At 43.2% G+C, this 21,467-nt stretch overlaps 2 protein-coding genes across 2 annotated transcripts; one reads left to right on the top strand and one right to left on the bottom strand.

The window, feature by feature from the left end:
- Positions 1-777: 777 nt before the first annotated feature.
- Positions 778-9,377, bottom strand: ALG2 (ALG2 alpha-1,3/1,6-mannosyltransferase). The gene is made up of 3 exons (XM_040353347.1): positions 9,100-9,377; positions 4,394-4,739; positions 778-1,744 (listed from the first exon to the last, which is right to left on the bottom strand). Exons 2-3 carry the CDS (start codon positions 4,703-4,705, stop codon positions 836-838), a joined length of 1,221 nt encoding a protein of 406 aa, XP_040209281.1. The 5' UTR covers positions 4,706-4,739; positions 9,100-9,377; the 3' UTR covers positions 778-835.
- A 234-nt stretch (positions 9,378-9,611) lies between these two features.
- On the top strand, positions 9,612-19,972 carry SEC61B (SEC61 translocon subunit beta). The gene is made up of 4 exons (XM_040353348.1): positions 9,612-9,737; positions 15,158-15,255; positions 16,200-16,301; positions 19,621-19,972. The coding sequence occupies exons 1-4, from the start codon at positions 9,735-9,737 to the stop codon at positions 19,706-19,708; spliced, it is 291 nt and encodes a 96-aa protein (XP_040209282.1). The 5' UTR covers positions 9,612-9,734; the 3' UTR covers positions 19,709-19,972.
- The last annotated feature ends 1,495 nt before the right edge of the window (positions 19,973-21,467 follow it).

The following is a 21,467-nucleotide window of genomic DNA, read 5'->3' as shown; positions in this document are numbered from 1 at the left end:
GGCAACTTGTACCCATTGATTTCAAAGGAAGTCGCCTCAGAAGACGGATCACTGTCTTAACAGAAGCAACAATACAGGAAGAGAACATACATTTCTCAGGCAAACCCCTCCCTCCCTCCCACAGAGCGGATTCTTGTTTGATTGGCCACTGGAAAGCCTCCTGTCCTGGAGGCAACTTGAAGTTGCCTCATGTCGCGCTGTGATTCATACTCAAGTCGTGTCCAAGTTGTCTCCCAAAGTCGCGCTGGAAGTCGTGTTGCCCCTGTGTGAATGGAGTCTAAATCACATAGGCTAGTCCAAAAAGCCACCATCCAACCACATTATCTAACAGAGCCGAATAAACCCTTTAATGACTGTCTACCGGGATCTTTGCTGATATTCACCAAGCACTGCACAAACTGTCGGCTCTATATAAATCCTGTATAATAATAATATTCTATGCATTGGTTGCTCCCATGGTGTCATATTCCTTTGAATACCCATTTATGCCTGATAAGCAGTCCTCTTCTATGACTACAAGATCAGAGACTTTCTATCCCCCGTTTGTGCATCCAGCTACACATAATGAGAATGCTGCGGTTGTAAACACAGAAGAAGTTTTCACTGTAATTGTCCTTTAAAGCATTCTTACTGGCTGTCCCCAGGCCCGGATTTACTCCCTTCCCCTGCACCCACTGCCACCCCGAGGCCTGGCCTTGTTGGCCTTGTCTGGAATCTGGCCCTGGCTGTCCCTAGATACATTCTAAAAAGTAAAGGAAATTGTAATCACATATTTTGTACAGCAATACAGACTTTGATTTAACCCTGTTCAGTAACAAAATAACTTGTATATAAATTATTTATATTCAGTTAGTTTACAAATATAACGATAGATCTGATCAGTAAAAGCTTCAGAGGAAAAATTTTCCAAAACTCTTGCATGTCCAGACTTTCCCATGGTTGCTTTAAGAGAAGGGTTTCTAACAAATTTTTCCATGGCATCAGCAAATGCTTCCGCAAGAGGGGGGCACAAAAAACCTGTCACATTATTTACAACTGATTCAAGAGGCCCACCTGAATTGACAGCTATTACTGGGCAGTGCATGTACATAGACTCGACTGGAACAATTCCAAAATGTTCATTACTGGGAGTGTATAAGATGCATGTACAATTATGAAGCAGGTTAAGCTTTTGCTTGTCAGAAAATGATCTTAGAAAAGTAACATGATTACCAATTTCATATTTTTCTGCAAAGTTTTTCAGCTCTTGATAATATTCAATATTCTCCAGAACTCTCTCATCATAACCTCCAGCTAGGATGAGATGAATCTTTTCCCAGTCCACAGAATTCAGTTTAGCATGTAGAACACATAAGGATTCAAGTGCAAGGGTAAGATTTTTCTTCCGCTCATATCTATTGATTGAGAGAAAAACGATTTCTCTGCCCACTGGAACAAGTTCACTGAGACCATCAAAATTGCTGCATTCAAAGTTGCTAATATTTAATGATGGATACAAGACGTCTGGCTGTATATGAGATAATGTAGAAAAGGTTTCTTGGAATATTTTAGCAGTGAAATGACTGTTGACTACAATGCAGTCGGCCATGCCAGTGGTCTTCTCTTCTAACCAGTCAATGGGAGCTCTGTAGACTTTCTTAATTAATGACATCCTCTGAGTAAGGAGCTGATCGGGAAAATGGCAATAAAATAAAACAGGTTTTTTGTTTCTAGCCAGTTTGAAAACAGGAATGCATGCAGATACCTACAAAAGAGAAACAATTAGGAAATGTACCATGTGTTACACAAAGGAACTACAAGCATTTAGACAAGTTTACCTCTCCTACTTAATAAAAGTGCATGCCCACGGTGATCCCTCTGCAATATATTTCTTAAAAGGACAGTTTTTTTTTCTCTTTAATATGCTTGTTTATCCTCGAATATATTTTTTTCATATTGCTATAGTGTGTGATGTTTATACAGTTATTGTATTGCTGTATTAAAGTGGTTGTAAACCCTTTACAACCACGTTTTGCTACAGGTAAGCCTATAATAAAGGCTACCCCACATATCTCCTAAACCTGCACGGTTTACGAGATATCCCCTGTATCTGCATGTGCCGACGTCATCGGCACATGCGCACTGACACAATCTCACGTACGTGCCATTGCTTCAGTGAGTGTGCCGTTACCGGCGGATGCCATGCACATCTGGCCAATCCGGGTATCGCGGGCTCCAGCCAATCACAGCGACGAAGCCCGCGATACCTGGAAGCAACTCCGGGAGCGATTTGCCGGCTGGAGCAGTGTACAAGGACCGCTGCTGGGCTTTGATGTAAGGTAAGTAATTTATAATAAAGAATACCCATGATTAAGTCACGTGACGAGTGACGATACATGTGGGGGAGGAGCCTACAGTGACGGACCATCGGATGTCTATCCCGAGTGAGGAGTCCACTTAAACTGAGCGGCAACATACCCTGCCTATAGCTTATGCGAGGATACGTGAGTGCACTAAGTGCAGCCTTTATCCACATCTATATTGTACAATATTGCGCTATTTCCTTTCCTCCTCTTTTGCATGTGACTGAATGAAACTGGAAACATCTGATCGCTGCTGGAGGTTGTTGTAACCTGATCACATTGAAGTGAGAGCTTGGCAATTAGGAAAGGATCACTGCAGACTGATTCATTAATCAGGACTTTTTCATGATCTACTCACATATATTAAGAGTTTCTTCAACAGGTTTTTTGCTTCATTGTATATGCACGATTCACATTGCACATGAGTTAATACGAGCGCATCAGTATTTATTCAATTTATAATGAGCCTTTGTTTTTTTTGTGGGTTTACAACCACTTTAAGGGGGTGGATAATTCTCTTTCATTTTACTATGATTCAATTACATGTCACAGTTTCCTGTCGGTCAATAAATTAACATTACAAACATAATATAGGCACTGGGAATGATTTGTGCTACTTTGTCTAGTATACTGGGAATAGTGTGTTCTTCTCTGTACTAATCCCAGTATACTGAGAATTGCTGGTCACATTGTGCGAATTAAACATGGTAATGGTCTACAATGCTATATCCAGTATACTGAGAAAGGCATGTAATGCCTTGTACAGTGTAATGGGAATGATAAGAGATGCTGCGATGCCATGACAAGTGTACTGGGATTAGTGTGTCTTACTGTACTGGAAATGGTGTATGTGTGCATATGTGTGCCAAGTCTAAGGTGCTGGGAGTGATGTATGCAGCAGTGTCCAATGCGTTGGATATGTTGTGTGCTGGATTTGGATTTTGCTGCATGATGTGCCCTGTCTAGCGCACCGATTATAGCAGGGTTTGACAAATTTGCTTGGAATCTAGGAGCCAGCTTAAAAAGTTAGGAGCCAGAAAACGCGCCCCGTCCCGACAAGCTTGTGCGCAGAAGAGAACACATACGTGAGCAGCGCCCGCATATGTAAACGGTGTTCAAACCACACATGAGGTATCGCCGCGATTGGTAGAACGAGAGCAATAATTCTAGCCCTAGACCTCCTCTGTAACTCAAAACATGCAACCTGTAGAATTTTTTAAACAACGCCTATGGAGATTTTAAAGGGTAAAAAAGTTTGTCGCCATTCCACGAGCGGACGTAATTTTGAAGCGTGACATGTTGGGTATCAATTTACTCGGCGTAACATTATCTTTCATAATATTTAAAAAAATGGGGATAACTTTACTGTTGTCTTATTTTTTTATTTAAAAAAGTGTAATTTTTTCCCAAAAAGTGCGCTTGTAAGACCACTGCGCAAATACGGCGTGACAGAAAGTATTGCCACGATAGGATAAAAAATATACATAATGTTTGGGGGTTCTAATTAGAGGGAAGAAGATGGCAGTGAAAATAGTGAAAAATTACATTAGAATTGCTGTTTAACTTATAATGCTTAACTTGTAATACCAATGGCCACCACCAGATGGCGCCAGCTTACACATCTAGTGGTAATAACTTGTAATACTAACGGCTCACCACCAGATGGCGCCAGTTCACAAAAAAAATGTTTGTTTTTTTTTGCTTCCCCTTCCAAGCCAAGTCGCCAGGACCCTATTTCTAGTCGCCATGGCAACCTGGCGACCGGGATTTGTCGAGCCCTGGATTATGGTGTGTGTTGCTTTATGCTATGCCCATTGTGCTGGCCACTGAACCTTCACTTCCTTTAATCAATTTAGAGTTTGTAAACTCCAGCATGGGCTAACCCTAAATAACATCAGAGAATTATGGGAACAGAATAAAAAATTATGTAAAAAAAAAATCAGACAATTCTTGGCACACAGTTATAACACAATGGTAGCTCTGAATCTGCAAATTTGCGATCACAGAGATTTACTGTATGTAAATAAAATAAACATTTTAGTTTAACATACCTGGTCACAGAACACCACATCAAACTGCTCCCCGCTGAGGAATACTATATAAAAAGCCAGAAATATCATGCGAATGTAAGCACAAAGTGCAAAACATTTCCCAAAAATACTGCGAGGAAGCCAGTCTCCACAACATCTAATGGAAATTCCAGAGTCCAGGGTCTCCGAAAAACAGTGGTTGGTGTCATAATGAGCTGTCCACACCTGTATTTTACAACCACGAGATTTCAAGGCCAGAGCTGCATCTACAACCAATCTCTCAGCGCCACCAATTCCTAGGTCTGGATGAATAAAAAGCACTGTCGGTCCCATGACTATTGACAACAGCACACAGGCAGGAAAACAGCTGTGAGAAACAAAATATTGCATTATTTACATTGGTATTTTATTTTAAAAAGCTTTAGGATTAGTGAAATCATAGGCATGCAGTGATTTAACCACTTCAGCCCCGGAAGGATTTACCCCTAATAAACAGGCCATTTTTTTTGCGATACGTGCAACGCTGTACCCAAATAAAATTGATGTCCCTTTTTTCACCACACATAGAGCTTTCTTTTGGTGGTATTAGATCGACTCTGTGTTTTTTTTTTTGCACTATAAACCAAAAAAATACAGACAATTTTAAAAATAAAGCAATATTTTTTTATTTTCTGCTACAAAACATACCCAATAATAATATAAATATAAAATATATAATTTCTTTATCAATTTTTAGACCAATTTGTATTCTGCTACATATTTTTGGTAAAAATAAAAACAATAAACATATATTGCTTGGTTTGTGCAAAAGTTATAGCGTCTACAAAACAGGGGATAGATTTATGCCGTTACATAGTTAGTCAGGTTGAAAAAAGACACAAGTCCATCTAGTTCAACCATAAAAATAAATACATAAAACAAAAAATAATATCATACAATCCCATATACCCAGATCTATACCCACAGTTGATCCAGAGGAAAGTGAGAAACCCCAGCAGAGCATGATCTAATTTGCTACAGCAGGGAAAAATTCCCTCCTGATCCCCCGAGAGGCAAACAGATTTTCCCTGGATCAACTTTACCTACAAATCTTAGTACTCAGTTATATTCTGTACATTTAGGAAAGAATCCAGACCTTTCTTAAAGCAATCTACTGAGCTGGCCAGAACCACCTCTGGAGGGAGTCTGTTCCACATTATCACAGCTCTAAGGCCCCATACACACGGGAGTATTTATCCGCGGATACGGTCCAGCGGACCGTTTCCGCGGATAAATCCTCTCGAGGATTTCAGCAGATTTTAATGCGATGGAGTGTACTCACCATCGCATTGAAATCCGCGCCGAAATCCTCTGGCGATGACGTGTCGCGCCGTCGCCGCGATTATGACGCGGCGACGTGCCGCGACGCTGTCATATAAGGAATTCCACGCATGCATTGAATCATTGCGACGCATGCAGGGGATCCCTTCGGACGGATGGATTCGGTGAGTCTGTACAGACCAGCAGGTCCATCCGTTGGGATGGATTCCAGCAGATGGATTTGTTCTGCATGTCAGCGAATATCCGATCTGCTGGAATCCATCCCAGGGGAGAAATATCCGCGGATAAAGATCCGCTGGCGTGTACACACCATAGGATCTATCCGCTGAAACCCATTTGCTGGGATTTATCTGCGGATGGATTCTATGGTGTGTATGGGGCCTTACTGTGAAGAAACCTTTCCGTATTTGGAGATGCAATCTCTTTTCCTCTAGACTTACTAAAGGAAAATCCACTTTGCATGGGCCTGACGTACACCTACAGTGGTTCGCGCAGCCGAGCCAACCTGCTGCAGTATATATGGAAAAAAAAAAAGCTTTTCTATGTTTTTTTAAGACATGGGCTTTACTCCTGGTGTGTTCATCACTTCCTGGTATGTAGATTTAGGATATATAAAGACACAGAAAGGAATTCATCATCTGACCTCATTAGCGCACCCATCATCTCTCCAGGCGTGCATTTGCCTGGCTTATCAATGTAGGCTGCTGCGACTTCTATATTTGCACAGCATCCCTGGTGTCTCTCCAGAAGGACTTGGGCTTCATGCTAAATTCTCTGGGGTCGCAAGCGGCCTGTGGGCTGGACATCCCTGATGTAGTACAAGGGCCTGCCTGATTGGATACCGAGCGAACAGATAGATAGGTGGGTCCTCCTATTCCATAGTATTAGCAAAGCTAAAGAAAATTGTACAGAGATTGGACAATCATATTGTATAGTGTATGGCCACCTTTGTACAGGCAGTCCCCGGGTTATAAACAAGATAGAGTCTGTAGGTTTGTTCTCAAGTCGAATTTGTTTGTAAGTCGCAACGGGTACATTTTTTAAGTGTAGCTCCAGCCAAAAACATTTTTTTTTTACATTTTTTTTGGGTAGCATAGGGAAGGGTTATCACCCCTGTAACATTTGTTTTGCTGTCTGTGCCCCTGTTAATAACATTTCACCTCACTTTCTGTCCCAATGAAACAAGGATTGGTGATAAAGCATATTAACCCTTACAGGTGAAAATTTTCCTTCCTAGGGGTAGATTTCCTCTCACTTCCTGTTGTCTCCTTCCGTTTGTAACCCGAGGGACCGCTTTCAGTGCCATTAATTGCTAGGAAACACACATTTTGCCGCGTGGAAAAAAAAAAGTGTCAAACGCAGCAAAACGCATAGTAAAAATGTGCAAACTGCAACACACCTAAATGTCCCATAAGCTACTTTGCTGCATGTAGGGAATCAATGAAATCAATGGGCTGTGCTATGCATGTCATGGGGGGAAAAAAAAAACAAGCCAAAAAATAATAAACAGTCCTACTAGGTTAGATGTGAATGAGGCCTGAAAGTGAAATTGGTGCTTTTAGACAAGAACAATGAGGCTCCATTTGCCGCCAGGTTTTAGAAAAGCGATGCAAAGGCACATGCCGCTTGCCCTACCATTACATGGTAATGGCACCTCAAGCACGGGTATCATGTCCATGTTTGTTGAAGGGCAAAAGTGTCCGCTCTGTCTGCCGCAAGGTCGCAGTCCTACTAAAAATTGCAGATCGCTGCCATTACTAGTAAAAAAAAAAAAAAAAAAAACATAAATATATCCCCTATTTTGTAGACGCTTCAACTTTTGCGCAAACCAATCAATATACACTTATTGTGGGGTATTTTACCAAAAATATGTAGAAGAATACATATTGGCCTAAATTGATTAGAAAAAAAAGGTTTAAAAATAAAAAAAAATAAAAAAATTGGATCTATATTATAGAAAAAAAGTAAAAAAAAATATTGTTTTTTTTTTTTTTTTTCTAAATTGTGGCTCTTTTTTTGTTTATAGTGCAAAAAATACAATACCACCAAAAGAAAGCTCTATTTGTGGGAAAAAAGGACATCAATTTTGTTTGGGTGCAACGTCACACGACTGCACAATTGTCAGTTAAAATGACAAAAAAATGGCCCGGTCATTAACCCCTTAAGCCATTTTGCTGGTTAAAGACCAGGCCACTTTTTGCGATTTGGCACTGCGTCGCTTTAACTGACAATTGCGCGGTCGTGCGACGTGGATCCCAAACAAAATTGATGTCTTTTTTTCCCCCACAAATAGAGCTTTCTTTTGGTGGTATTTGATCACCTCTGCGTTTTTTATTTTTTGCACTATAAACAAAAAAGAACAGCAATTTTGAAAAAAAAAATATATATATTTTTTAATTTTTGCTATAATAAATATCCCAAAAAAATATATATAAACATTTTTTTCCCCTCAGTTTAGGTCGATACGTATTCTACATATTTTTGGTAAAAAAAACCCGCAAAAAAGCGTATATAGATTGGTTTGCGCAAAAGTTATAGCGTCTACAAAATAGGGGATAGTTTTATGGCATTTTTATTATTATTATTTTTTTTACTAGTATCTGATTTTTATCGTGACTGCGACTTTATGGCAGACACATCGGACACTTTTGACACATATCTGGGACCATTGTCATTTTTACAGCGATCAGTGCTATATAAAATGCACTAATTACTGTGAAAATGACACTGGCAGTGAAGGGGTTAACCACTAGGTGGCGCTGAAGGGGTTAAGTGTGCCTAGGGACATATTCTAACTGTAGGGGGGGTGGGCTGTGTGTGACACGACAGTGATCACTGCTTCTGAAAACAGGAAGCTGTGTACACTGTCCTGTCACTACAAAGACTGGGGAAATGCTTGTTTACATCAGCATTTCCCCCTTCTTCCTCACCGTGACACAGTTGCGGGTATGCCCGCAGACATCGAGTCTGCGGGACACGCAGTCGGAGTCACGGAGCACCTGGCGGGCGCGCAACCACAACGCCGGCTTCTTAAAGTGGACGTGTGTACATATATATATCCTTCCGCCTGTCTGTGCCATGCTGTTGATGTATATAGTCGTGTGCTGGTTGGCAAGCAGTTAAGCAGGAAAATCTTCCGGGGCTGAAGTGGTTAAACCAGGGGTCTCAAACTGGCAGCCCTCCAGCTGTTGTGGCAGTCATGCTTGTAACTGTCAGCCTTGCAATGCCTTATGGGACTTGTAGTTTCGGAACAGCTGGGGGGCTGCTAGTTTGAGACCCCTGCTTTAAATTGTTCTAGAAACGAATTCTAGAAACACTGACCACAAATCGTTTAACAACACTCAATGCCTTTTCTCTGGAAACGACAGGAAAAGAAACAAGGCAACAAATAAGTAGCTTTTACTCACAACGAATGAACTTGTTAGTGTGGTTGTCACAGAAGACTATTCCCTCCAATAACACCTTCATAAGCACAGGGCATTATGGCTGAGCCCTTTTCTTGTCAGGTTAGCGTCGTACCACACTTATCATTAATATACTACAATGGTTCCAGGAAGAGTACTACATGCCGAGCACTGCCCATAACCTCAGCACTACCAATTACTTCCGGCTTATCCCACACTCACGAAAGCCCTCCCCCCACCGTCTGACAACTAAACACTTCTTCTGCCAGACAGCCGACGTGTCCCTCACTCCCACCTGGTACGCTACATAAAACAAGCATAAAATAGTCGTAAACTACGGCGCCATAATTGATGAGACATTTTCCATAGGTCCTAACCACTCTTTAATCTTCGACAAAATGGCTGTCTCCCCGAACATCAGACCAATGGAACGGAAGACGACGTGGACTAAAGAGGGCGTAGAATAGAAAGGCTGCACTGCCCGTATGAGGGAGAATCGAGGAGCGTGATTGGTCAATAAAGCAGCTTCCTGTTACGTGGGAGCTCTTTTCAGCATTGAAGTGACGCTGCCTTCCCATTTGTGCCGAATCCTAGCGGAGCATTCGTGTGTGTAGTGGACTCATTCATCTCTCAGCAACATGGTAAGACGGAGATTTAGGTGTCTGTATGTGTGGGTATAGGATGTTAGGTCTATCTTTGTGGGTATAGGGGGTTAGGTTTATATGTGTGGGTATAGAAGGTTAGGTTTATATGTGTGGGTATAGGAGGTTAGGTTTATATGTGTGGGGCATAGGAGGTTAGGTCCATCTGTGTGGGGCATAGGAGGTTAGGTCCATCTGTGTGGGGCATAGGAGGTTAGGTCCATCTGTGTGGGGCATAGGGGGTTAGGTCCATCTGTGTGGGGCATAGGGGGTTAGGTCCATCTGTGTGGGGCATAGGGGGTTAGGTCCATCTGTGTGGGGCATAGGGGGTTAGGTCCTTCTGTGTGGGGCATAGGAGGTTAGGTCCATCTGTGTGGGGCATAGGGGGTTAGGTCCATCTGTGTGGGGCATAGGGGGTTAGGTCCATCTATGTGGGGGGCATAGGAGGTTAGGTCCATCTGTGTGGGGCATAGGAGGTTAGGTCCGTCTGTGTGGGGGTATAGGAGGTTAGGTCCGTCTGTGTGGGGGTATAGGAGGTTAGGTCCGTCTGTGTGGGGGTATAGGAGGTTAGGTCCGTCTGTGTGGGGGTATAGGAGGTTGGGTCCATCTGTGTGTGGGGTCAGGGTCTCTGGTGTCGTTTTTCCTAAATAGATGAAGCATTGGTAACCCAGACTGCAGTGTTGGCAGTTCTGGAGCTTTCCATACACTTCTACAATGTCATTGGTTTTGGGGCTCATGCCCTAAACGTGGCATTGTTCTATTTTCTTCGGCACTAAACACAGGATTATTTTGTATGAACCCCGTGCACACAGCTGTGATGTGATCAGTAATCATGCCCAGCGTTCAGATCTTTCTGTCTATAGACCAAATGTGATGCCCCTTTTACGTTTTGGTATTTTGAGCAGAATGTGACTGTGCCTGCGATCTCTAAGCACACCACGATAGTGGCAAGCCGCGCTACGCACATTTGGGTGCCATTCACTTTTAATGGCACCTAAACACCGTGAAGTCTTGCCACGTGAATCCTTATGCCCAAAAAGTAGCGGGAGATCCTTTTGGACAACAAGCTTTGCACAATGTGAATTGCAGCGTGATTTGTCACAGCAAAACCACACCGCGTTTTAGGTGCCATCGGAAGTTCATGGCACCAGAACGCGCATTTTGCCAGTACTGCAATGCTATTTGGGATCAAAGCCAGAAATACAGCGATTCTGCCTGAGATCCTAAAATGCCAGATGGGAACAGGGACTTGTGATGTATGTTTGCGCTAATGTTCACATGCGTACTGAGCAGATGTACGCTAGTGGAATACCAGAATCACCTGTGTCCTGCAACCAATAGACCACTTGGGGTGTGTATATGTGTGTGTAATATATATATATATATATATATATATATATATATATATATATATATATATATATATATATATATATATATATATATATTTCTCTCTACATTTTTTAATTTGTGTGTATTTTCATATGTCTGTGCAGTTACCCATCAATTCTAAAGAATCCCAGATATACATAAACAAACATATGTACATTGGTGCAGCTTGGACCTATGTATATCTGTGTATATACCATGTGTGGCGGATCCACCTAGAAGCTGGAAACTTGCTGAGGTAGACGTCTCTATTCCAGTGATCACTTGCTTCTGGGTCCCGTGCTGATTGGTTGGCCCGCTGAATTTTTGGACACAGGTCAGCTGCTCAGTACAGGTACAGTTTGGAGAATGCTTTGTCTTCTGAATGGATGGAAAGCATTTTTTGATTGGACAAGGTGGGGCGGTGATGACACACTCACCATCTAATCATCTAATCCTATCACAGAATACTTTCCATTAGTTCCGAAAAAGTAAAGCATTCTCTGACTGGGACGTGTGCTGAGCAGCCAACCTGTGTTCAGAATACAGCAGCCAAACCAATCGGCACAGAATCCGAAAGCAAGTGAAGATCACAGGAGTAATGGTGTCTACTTAAAGCGTTACTAAAGGAAATTCTTCTTCTTCTTCCTTTTTTTTTTTTTTTTATTACAAACATGTTATACTTGCCTCCACTGTGCAGTTCGTTTTGCACAGTGGCCCCGATCCACGTCTTCTGGGGTCCCTCGGCGGCTGTCTCTGGTCCTCCCTGCAATTACTCACCACAGTCATGAGAGAGCTCGCATGGTGGTCATTAATTGCGGGCGCGCTCCCGTGATACAGCGAGCAGCCTTAGCCGCTCACTGTATCACTCAGCCCCGCACCGCGTCACTGGATGTGATTGACAGCAGCGCCAGCCAATGGCTGCGCTGCTCTCAATCCATCCGCTCTAGCCAGGCTGAGCGGCGAAGAGGATCTCGGGACCGCGCTCTGGACTTTCGAGGGGTCAGGTAAGTATAAGGGGGGGCGGCAGTATCAGATGTTTTCTCACCTTAATGCATAGATTGCGTTAAGGTGAGAAAACATTTTCCTTTACAACTCCTTTAAGTGATTTCCAGCTTCCAGGGGAATCGTCCAGATATGATATATGCACATAGGAGGTTATTTACTAAAGGCAAATCCACTGTGCGTTTGGAAGTGCAGTCCCTGTAGATCTGAGGGGGACATGCAAGCTCAATAAACAGCCCTACAACAACTGCATTTGCAGTGCAGTGGATTTACCTTTTAGTAAATCATTCCCATAGGTAAGTTGGCCCAAGCTGGATCAACGTCACTTTTTATAAACTTGTCTATACCTGGAATTCGTCTTTAACTTTCGACACATGAAAAAAAATAAAACCAAAGATTTCACAAGCATTTAACCCATTCAATGCGAGGAGGTGGAGGTCCCAAGGACCCCCCCCCCCAATTCAACAAGCCCAGAGTTGGGCTTTAACCACTTCCTGCCTGGTCAATGGCATATTGACGTCCAGGTAGTGGTTTTGTTATCCTGACTGGATGTCTGTTAACGTCCAGCAGGATAACATGCCGGCACGCGCCCGCGAGGGCAGCGTGTCATTCTGACATGCCGCATCTCCGATCGTAATAAGAAGCCTCTATCAGAGGCTTTTTACCACATGATCAGCTGTGACCAATCGCAGCTGATCACTGCGTGAACCAGGAAGTGCCGGTAAACTGCATTCCTCGGTTCGCGCTGACAGGGAGAGCCAATCGGCGGCTCTCCCTATCAGAGGGGGGGTTTGTGCTGATAATCGACACATTGATTATTAGCTGGCACAACCGATGGAGCCATAAGTCGGTGACCCCTCAGAATCGCCACCACAGTGCCAGTCAGTGCCCATCACATTGCCAATCAGTGCCCTACATTAACACCTGTCAAAGGCCATTTAAACAGAATTTTGTAAAAAAAAAATGAAAACTAGTTCTGAACCTGGGAAATTTAAACCAATGGGAGAATGCTGCGGCAGAATCATTGAAGTGCCAACAAAACTACCAGGTATATCCCTAGCATAATTGAGATGTCAAGATGGTAATTTTAAAGTGGAACTAAACTCTCCTATCTTTGTACAGTCAATGAAGCTGCCATCTTGGATTTTGTTTGACCTGCAGTTGCCATAGTGCTCAGCTATGACACCAACCATTTATCTGATGGCTTGACAGGTCGGTTGCAAGCAGAAGCAGCTGTGACCGTTCTCATTCACAGCTACCTTGAATATACAGAACTAAACCCATCGATATAGGACAGTGATGGCGAACCTTGGCACCCCAGATGTTTTGGAACTACATTTCCCATGATACTCGGTTATAATGTAGAGTACATAAGCATCTTGGGAATTGTAGTTCAAAAACATCTGAGGTGCCAAGGTTCGCCATCACTGTTATAGGGCCTCGTTCACACCATACGTTCAGAAAAACTAATTGGGGGGGGGGGGGGGGGGGGATACGCAGATTTCCTTTGCAGAGACACAAGTTTTACATCAGTTTTCATGTGCGTTTGGTGAGTTTTATTCACATTGCTGTGCAGAAATAAATCTGCATATGATACTAGTGTTGTGGTGGGAACTGAGGCACATGGAGAACAAACTGACCTCTCTACATATGGTGTGAACGAGGCCTAACAGTTTAGAAAAAACAGTTGCATTCCTGGCATGCCAGAAATGCTAACTGTCCCATTTGATTCTTCCCTCAACCAAACTGTCAAACCATCAATTGACTGGTGTCATAACTGATCACATGTGCAGCAACATGGCAGTTGCGGAATATCGGATGGGGAAAAACGCATTTGGAGCGATCGTCTGATAATCTGATCATTGGTACACGGCTTTTGAGAGCCGATCGTGACAGTTCATGCGAAAATATCTGAAGGAACAAACATGACTCTTTTTCTCATACAATAACAGAGCAAACTATTATTGTGTAGCTAGTATGATAGCTGTACGGAAAGAGAGCGCGTGACCAGAACCACGCATGCTCGGAAACTAAAGCATACAGTACATTGCATAGCTTCCGTATTCTGTCGTATGGGCATTTTCTTTCGTAACCTATTGGTTTTCAGTATGAGACTAGCATGCAAAAAAAAACTATAAATTGTCCGATATTCTCATGTGTATGAGGCTTAAAGTGATTGTAAAGCTTCATTGTTTACAACAAAAAAACGCATGTTCTACTTTTTTCCTCTGTGCAAGGGTTTTGCACAGATCGGCCCTGATCCTTATTTTCTGTGGTCCCCCCGCAGCGCTCCTCTTGAGTGCCCCCACTGAGAGCCGTTTTTCCATGGGGGCGCTCGTGCGAGTTCTCTCCTGAGACGGCAGGACTCGGCCCCGCTCCCGTGTCACTGAATTTGATTAACAGCAGTGGGAGCCAATGGCTCCTGCTGCTATCAATCTATCCAATGAGGACCCGAGACAGCAGCTGCTGTTTGTTCCTGTGGCTGGAATGATCGTGCTCAAGTAAAAAGGGGGGGGGGGCTGTATGGGCACAAAAGGTTTTTCATCTTAATGCACGGAATGCATTCAGGTGACAAGCTGAGGGTTTACAACCACTTTAAGACTTTCCTTGGCTAAATAGGATTTTTAAATCATGGATTTAGTTCCACTTTGTTTTTCAGTTACTGGAAAAAGCATTTAATTTTGGTAAGCTAAAGCCAGGTATACACTATAAGCTTAGATTGAGGTTGAACCCATTTATTTTTCTCTATGTTGAGCTGCAAAACGAACCTCCATCATGGGGAAACAGTGGTTTGGACTTGCCCTCCTGGCATTACCCTATGGAGATGAAATTGGTCTCTGAGCACACACTCACCACCATTTGTGTTGGTGGTACAAAGATGGTTGTAGTGCACACCATTATTTACCTGTAGCCTAATCTAGAAACCCTTTCACCCTTCAGCTCCATTATTGTGGGCCTTGTCCAGCAAGCTCTTGTAAAGCTTGATCTCTGATTCTGTGACAGTGGCTTTTATAGGTGATGCCAAATGTATGCATTTTATATTTCAGCCTGGCCCTGCAGCAAGTTCCGCCAGTGTTGGTGCCTCTGGCCGATCACCAAGTAAAGCAGTTTCGCCGAGAGCAGCAGGATCTACTGTGAGACAAAGGTAGGATGAACAAACTTCTTGGGTGACACTAGTTTGCATGTAATGCATTTGGAATAGAACTTCTGAACTTTTATCCAATGATTAAAATTATTGGAGCTAGGTCCATCTACCCAACCAGGTTTTAATTGCCAGAGGCTTATTACCTCTTGGAGGTTTCGTTATCTGTCAACAGGGGTTGTAAAGGTAAAAAACTTAGTGCAGTCCTCCTTCACTTACCTCATCCTTTGATTTTGCTTTTAAATGTCCTTATTTCTTCTGAGAAATCCTCACTTCCTGTTCGTCTGTCTGTAACTCCACACAGTAATGCAAGGCTTTCTCCTGGTGTGGAGTGTCGTGCTCGCCCCCTCCCTTGAGGGCGCCCTCTAACACACAGCACCTTTCTCTATCTGCAACATAGAGAGCGTCCTGACTCTCCTGCTTGCCCCCTCAAGGAAGGGGGCGAGCACGACAGTCCACACAGTAATGCAAGGATTTCTCCCTGGTGTGGAGTTACAGACAGAAGAACAGGAAGTGAGGATTTCTCAGAAGAAATAAGGACATTTAATAGCAAAATCAAAGGATGAGGTAAGTGAAGGAGGACTGCACTAAGGTAAAGGAAGCTATTTAGGGAATTTTTTTTTTTTTTTTTTTTTTAAATAAAAATGAAAGGTCTCTTTTACACACGATTCCCAATTCCCCCCCCCCCCCCCCCCCCCAAATACAAATAGTTTAAAAAAGATTATTTAAAATTGGTTGCCCCAAAAAATCATAATTTTTTATTTAATTTTTTTAACTTGGCCTAGCTTCTGATGTTTCCAGGAGGGGTAGGGGATGTCTCTGTGCTTCTTGGAGAGATGGAAACTCAAATCTGAAAAAAACTGAACTCCAGCTCTGTGAATGCCACTATTTTGTTTCTAATTACATTCTCTTATATTTTTTTTTTTTTCCCCCTCTACCTTCTAAAGAAAAACTACGAGCAGTAGTGCAAGAAGTGCTGGGCGGACCACATCTGCTGGCACAGGAGGCATGTGGAGATTCTATACAGAGGACTCTCCAGGTCTTAAAGTGTAAGTTTCATGTCGTCTCAGCCCCCCCTCCCCCTTTTTTTTATTTTTTATTTTTTTGTCCCCCCTTTACAGCCTTGATTTGGTTCAATCAAACATACTAGAGATTATTCAATATAACGGAGTGGTCTAAGTCAGCGGTCACAAACTGTTTTGACTAGGGGTGCAACGGATCAAAAAACTCAAGGTTCGGATCAGGAGTCACGGATCGGATCATTTTTTGGATCGGCAAAAAAAAAAAAATCTCCCCCACTGTAATATCCACATGTCCCCCCCCCCCCCACCAACTATAGTACCCCCCCTCCTCTGTACAGTGACCCCCCCTCCTCTGTACAGTGACCCCCCCTCCTCAGTACAGTGACCCCCCCTCCTCAGTACAGTGACCCCCCCTCCTCAGTACAGTGACCCCCCCCCCCCTCCTCAGTACAGTGACCCCCCCCCCTCCTCAGTACAGTGACCCCCCCCTCCTCACAGTGATCATCCCCCCCCCCTCCTCACAGTGATCATCCCCCCCCCCTCCTCACAGTGATCCCCCCCCCCCTCCTCACAGTGATCATCCCCCCCCCCCCTCCTCACAGTGATCATCCCCCCCCCCCCCTCCTCACAGTGATCATCCCCCCCCCCCCCTCCTCACAGTGATCATCCCCCCCCCCCCTCCTCACAGTGATCATCCCCCCCCCCCCTCCTCACAGTGATCATCCCCCCCCCCCTCCTCACAGTGATCCCCCCCCCCTCCTCACAGTGATCCCCCCCCCTCCTCACAGTGATTCCCCCCCCCCCCCTCCTCACAGTGATCCCCCCCCCTCCTCACAGTGATCCCCCCCCCTCCTCACAGTGATTCCCCCCTCCTCACAGTGATTCCCCCCCCCCCCCTCCTCACAGTGATTCCCCCCCCCTCTGTACAGTGACCCCTCCTCAGTACAGTGACCCCCCCTCAGCTAGTACCGACAGGCACTCCCCGAGCGGTGTGTCCGAGTGCGGGCTCCTCCTCTGTGGGTGTAAACAGAGGAGGGCCGCCGCCGGGTGTACCAAGATGGCCGCGGCTCCGGAGCTAGGCCGAAGCCGCGGTCTTTCCTAATGTTACGGCGGCGGCTCCGGAGCTAGGCCGAAGCCGCGGCCTTTCCTAGCGTTATGGTCGCGGCTCCGGAGGTAGGCCGAAGCCATAACATTAGGAAAGGCTGCGGCTTCGGCCTAGCTCCGGAGCCGCCGCCGTAACATTAGGAAAGGCCGCGGCTTCGGCCTAGCTCCGGAGCCGTGGCAATCCGCGGATCAGTGTGATCCGAAGGGGGTGACCCGTTCGGATCACGGATCAACTGTGATCCGTTGCACCCCTAGTTTTGACACAAGGGACAGGTTTCATGGCAGGCAATTTTTCAGGGGGGGGGGGGGGTCACAGTGTACTCAGTTCCCTTTTACATTTGTCTCCTTAGACCCCCCCCAGGGTGCCAATTTTTTTTTTTGTTGGGGAGGTGCAGCGCATATCCGGTCCCCACTTCCGGGAGTTCAGGCTGTGGTGCATTACGTCACAGCTCGGTTCCCTCCTCCCTCTCCCCCACACCTGGCCAGTAGGAGAGGGCAGTGGTGCCTCGCGCAGTAGGGATCCGACGTGAAGCTGTAATGCTACACTACAGGGTTCCCTTGCCTGTGGTGGTGGCAGCACCCAACAGCTTATATAATCAGCAGCAGTGCTGGACTCCAGGATAGGTACGTGTCTTATGTGGAGCTACTGACTTTTAATTTTTGCAGGGGTGGGTGAACCACTTACAGAACGGAAGATTTTTTTTTTTTTTTTTTTCCCCCCTTAATGATCAGGCCATTTTTTATAGTACGACACTGCGTTGCTTTAACAGACAATTGCATGGTTGTGCGATACTGTACCCAAACAAAATTGACAAGCTTTCTTTTGGTATTTTATCACCTCTGCGGTTTTTATTGCGCTATATACAAAGAGCGTAAATTTTAAAAACTCTTATTTTATATTTTTATAAAACCAACTTCATCAGTTTAAGCCTATATGTATTCTACATATTTTTTGGTAAAATAATTGCAATAGGCGTTGAGTAATTGGTTTACGCAAAAGTTATAGCGTCTACAAAATGGAATATATGTTTATGGCATTTTTATAAAAAAAAAAAATTACTAGTAATGGAGGTGGTTTTTTATTTATTTTTTTCATGGCACTTAACCATCTCAAAAAGTTGGGAGGTATGGTTATCAGGAACACCTATTGGCAAAAGTATATAGACATAGGACACAGCCCCTGCCACAAAGCCCCTTAACCCCTTCCCGACCAGCGGCCGCAGTCATACTGCGCCAGGTTGGCTCCGCTGGGCGAACCAACATAGCTGTACCTTGGTTTGCCTTTTGACCACTAGGGGGCGTGCACCCTCAATGATCTCCGTGCTGTCAGTGGTGAGGAGAGCGATCTGTTCATACGAAGTATGAACAACGATCGGTCTCCTCACCCAGGCAGTCCCATCCCCCCCACAGTTAGAATAACTCTGTAGGACAAAGTTAACCCCTTGATCGCCCCCTACTGTTAACCCCTTCCCTGCCAGTGACATTTACACAGTAATCTGTTAATTTTTATAGCACCGATCGCTGTATAAATGCCAATGGTCCCAAAAAAATTGTCAAGTGTACGATCTGTCCGCCGCAATGTTGCAGTCCCGATTAAAAATCAATGATCACCGCCATTGATGGTAAAAAAAAAATTAATAAAAATGCCATAAATATTTACCCTAGAAGCTATAACCTTTTGCGCAAACCAATCAATATACGCTTATTGCGATTTAAAAAAATATTTTTTTTCCCCCCACTTATTCCTGTGTACTGGCTTTTGGAATTTACAAATGGGGCAATTTAGAAATTGGATGAAAGATTTGGCACTGGGAATTGCTTTTTGATGGCTGCATACTATAGATTTTATAACTATATAGATCCAAAATGAGGAGGAAAGAGGGACTTTGTGCCCAATGAAGGACAATCCCTCAAAATCAAGGACGGTTGGGAGCTATGTTTACATATACAATACATTCACATCAGTCCCCCTCCCCTCAAAGAGATTGCAATCTACCTACCGACATGTCTTTGGAGTGTGGTAGAAAACCGGAGTACCGGGGTAACCTAAGAAAGTACAGGGAATATAAGCAAACTGTGCCGTGGTTGGGATTCAAACTGATGACCCTAGTGCTGCTGGACTAAAGAGATAACCACTGTGCTCCCCATGCATCATGTTGCAGTAGTGTACATCATCTCTCACCCTACAAGTATTGTTATGTTAATACATATTAATTTGATACAATTTTTTTATTTTTTATAGAGGGCCTGTTCCAGTACTGGTGATGAGTCTACTTTTTATTGCTTCTGTGTTCATGCTTCACATCTGGGGTAAATACACACGTTCCTAAATGTCTCCGCTCAAGGCTACTTTGGACCAAATAAGCTTTGGACTTCTTAAGAGAACTACCATCTTGCATTTAAGAGTAGACCTAACTTGTGGTTTTGGCAAACTTTTAAAATATCAATTTTGTAAATAAAACAAGAACAAAACAGTGTAAATGTTTTCTTCTAGTTTGTATGGAAATACAGTGGCTGCTGTCATTTTTAATATTCTGGATGATGTAAATTCACAAAACTATTGCATTAATTGTCTATTGGTTGCTAATAAAAAAAAAAAAAAAATCCTATTGCATTTTAAAATGTATTTAATGGGAATATTGATACAGATATTGGTGTTTGGATATAGATGCCCTTTACCACAAAAAATATGATTACAAATACACTATTAAAAAAAATATAGTGGAGGGGGGATGTTGTATTGAAAGAATGGATTATCCTCTCCTTACTGTTCTGACATTTTAAGTGTCTGTTGCCATGTCCTGATAAATGTCACTTTAAAAAGGTTACCAATAGTTTTACCATTATATGAAGTATCAACATTAATGGTAAACCCTAGGAATATGTAACCTGATTCTACCAATTTTAGAGATCTTAAGATGTACCGTATTTTTCGCGCCATAAGACGCACCTAGGCTTTGGAGGAGGAAAACAAGAAAAAAAATATTCAAAATTTTGAAAATTTGAAAAAGGCAAATGCTAAATAACTATTACATTATAGGTATTGGAATTTCATTTTTAAATCTTGGTTGTTGGTGAACGTTACAAATTTATCTGAAGTTACCAATTATCCGAAATAAAGAGTGCTGCATCTAAACTAAATACGTTTTTATTAGTTCCGTTCCATTTGTTACAGATAATTTGTAACGTTTGGATAAATTGGTTACGATTACAGACACATTTGAAAGGCAGTTCCAATACCTATTATATAATAACGTTTTTTGGGTTTTTACATTTTCGGATTTTCTTTCTTTTTGAAATTTCTAATTTCTCCACATGTCTAGTTGCTGTGCAAAACTGTCCCTAAAATGACTACTGTGCTGATCACAGTAGTTTGTGCACAGAGAATGTAGTGTGGTCTATAATGTATATACAGTTGATATAAAAAAAATCTACACACCCCTGTTACAATGTAAGGTTTTGTTATGTAAACAAATTTGACAGAAATTATTTCAGAACTTTTTCCACTTTTTTTAATGTGATCTATAAACTGTACAATTCAGACAAACAAATCTAAATCTTTTAGATGGAGGGAAGTAAAAATGAAAGAATATGGTTGCATACGTGTGCACACTCTCTTAAACTAATACTTTTGTTGAAGCACCTTTTTGATTTTATTGCCGCACTCAGTCTTTCTTGACTTGGCAATATTTGCACATTCTTCTTTGCGAAAACACTCAATATGTCAGATTGTGAGGGCATCTCCTGGGCACAACCCTCTTCAGATCACCCCACAGATTTTCAATTGGATTCAGGTCTGGGCACTGGCCCGGCCATTCCAAAACATTTAATCTTCAGGTGAAGCCATTCCTTTGATTTGGATGTAAGCTTTGAGTTGGTTGTCTTGCTGAAATATGATGTTCATCTTCAGCTTTCTAGGAGAATCCTGAAGGTTTTGTGCCAATATTGACTGGTATTTGGAACTGTTCATAATTTCCTCTACCTTGATTAAGGCCCCTTTTCCAGCGAAAGAACAGCCCCAAAGCACAATGCTGCCACCACCATGCTTCACTGTGGGTATGGTGTTCTTTTGGTGATGTGCAGAGTTTT

This window comes from Rana temporaria, chromosome 5 (assembly GCF_905171775.1).
Source record: "Rana temporaria chromosome 5, aRanTem1.1, whole genome shotgun sequence".
In the NCBI taxonomy this organism is placed as follows: Eukaryota; Metazoa; Chordata; class Amphibia; order Anura; family Ranidae; genus Rana; species Rana temporaria.
This window is presented reverse-complemented; position numbering and strand designations above follow the sequence as displayed.

Bases quoted from the DNA above. Each gene is read 5' to 3' on its own strand.
- ALG2 (XM_040353347.1), bottom strand. From the start codon at position 4,705: ATGGGACCGACAGTGCTTTTTATTCATCCAGACCTAGGAATTGGTGGC. The intron at 1,745-4,393 runs GTATGTTAAACT...TCTCTTTTGTAG, and splicing joins ATGTGGTGTTCTGTGACCAG to GTATCTGCATGCATTCCTGT.
- SEC61B (XM_040353348.1), top strand. The intron at 15,256-16,199 runs GTAGGATGAACA...TACCTTCTAAAG, and splicing joins GGATCTACTGTGAGACAAAG to AAAAACTACGAGCAGTAGTG. The intron at 16,302-19,620 runs GTAAGTTTCATG...TATTTTTTATAG, and splicing joins GACTCTCCAGGTCTTAAAGT to AGGGCCTGTTCCAGTACTGG.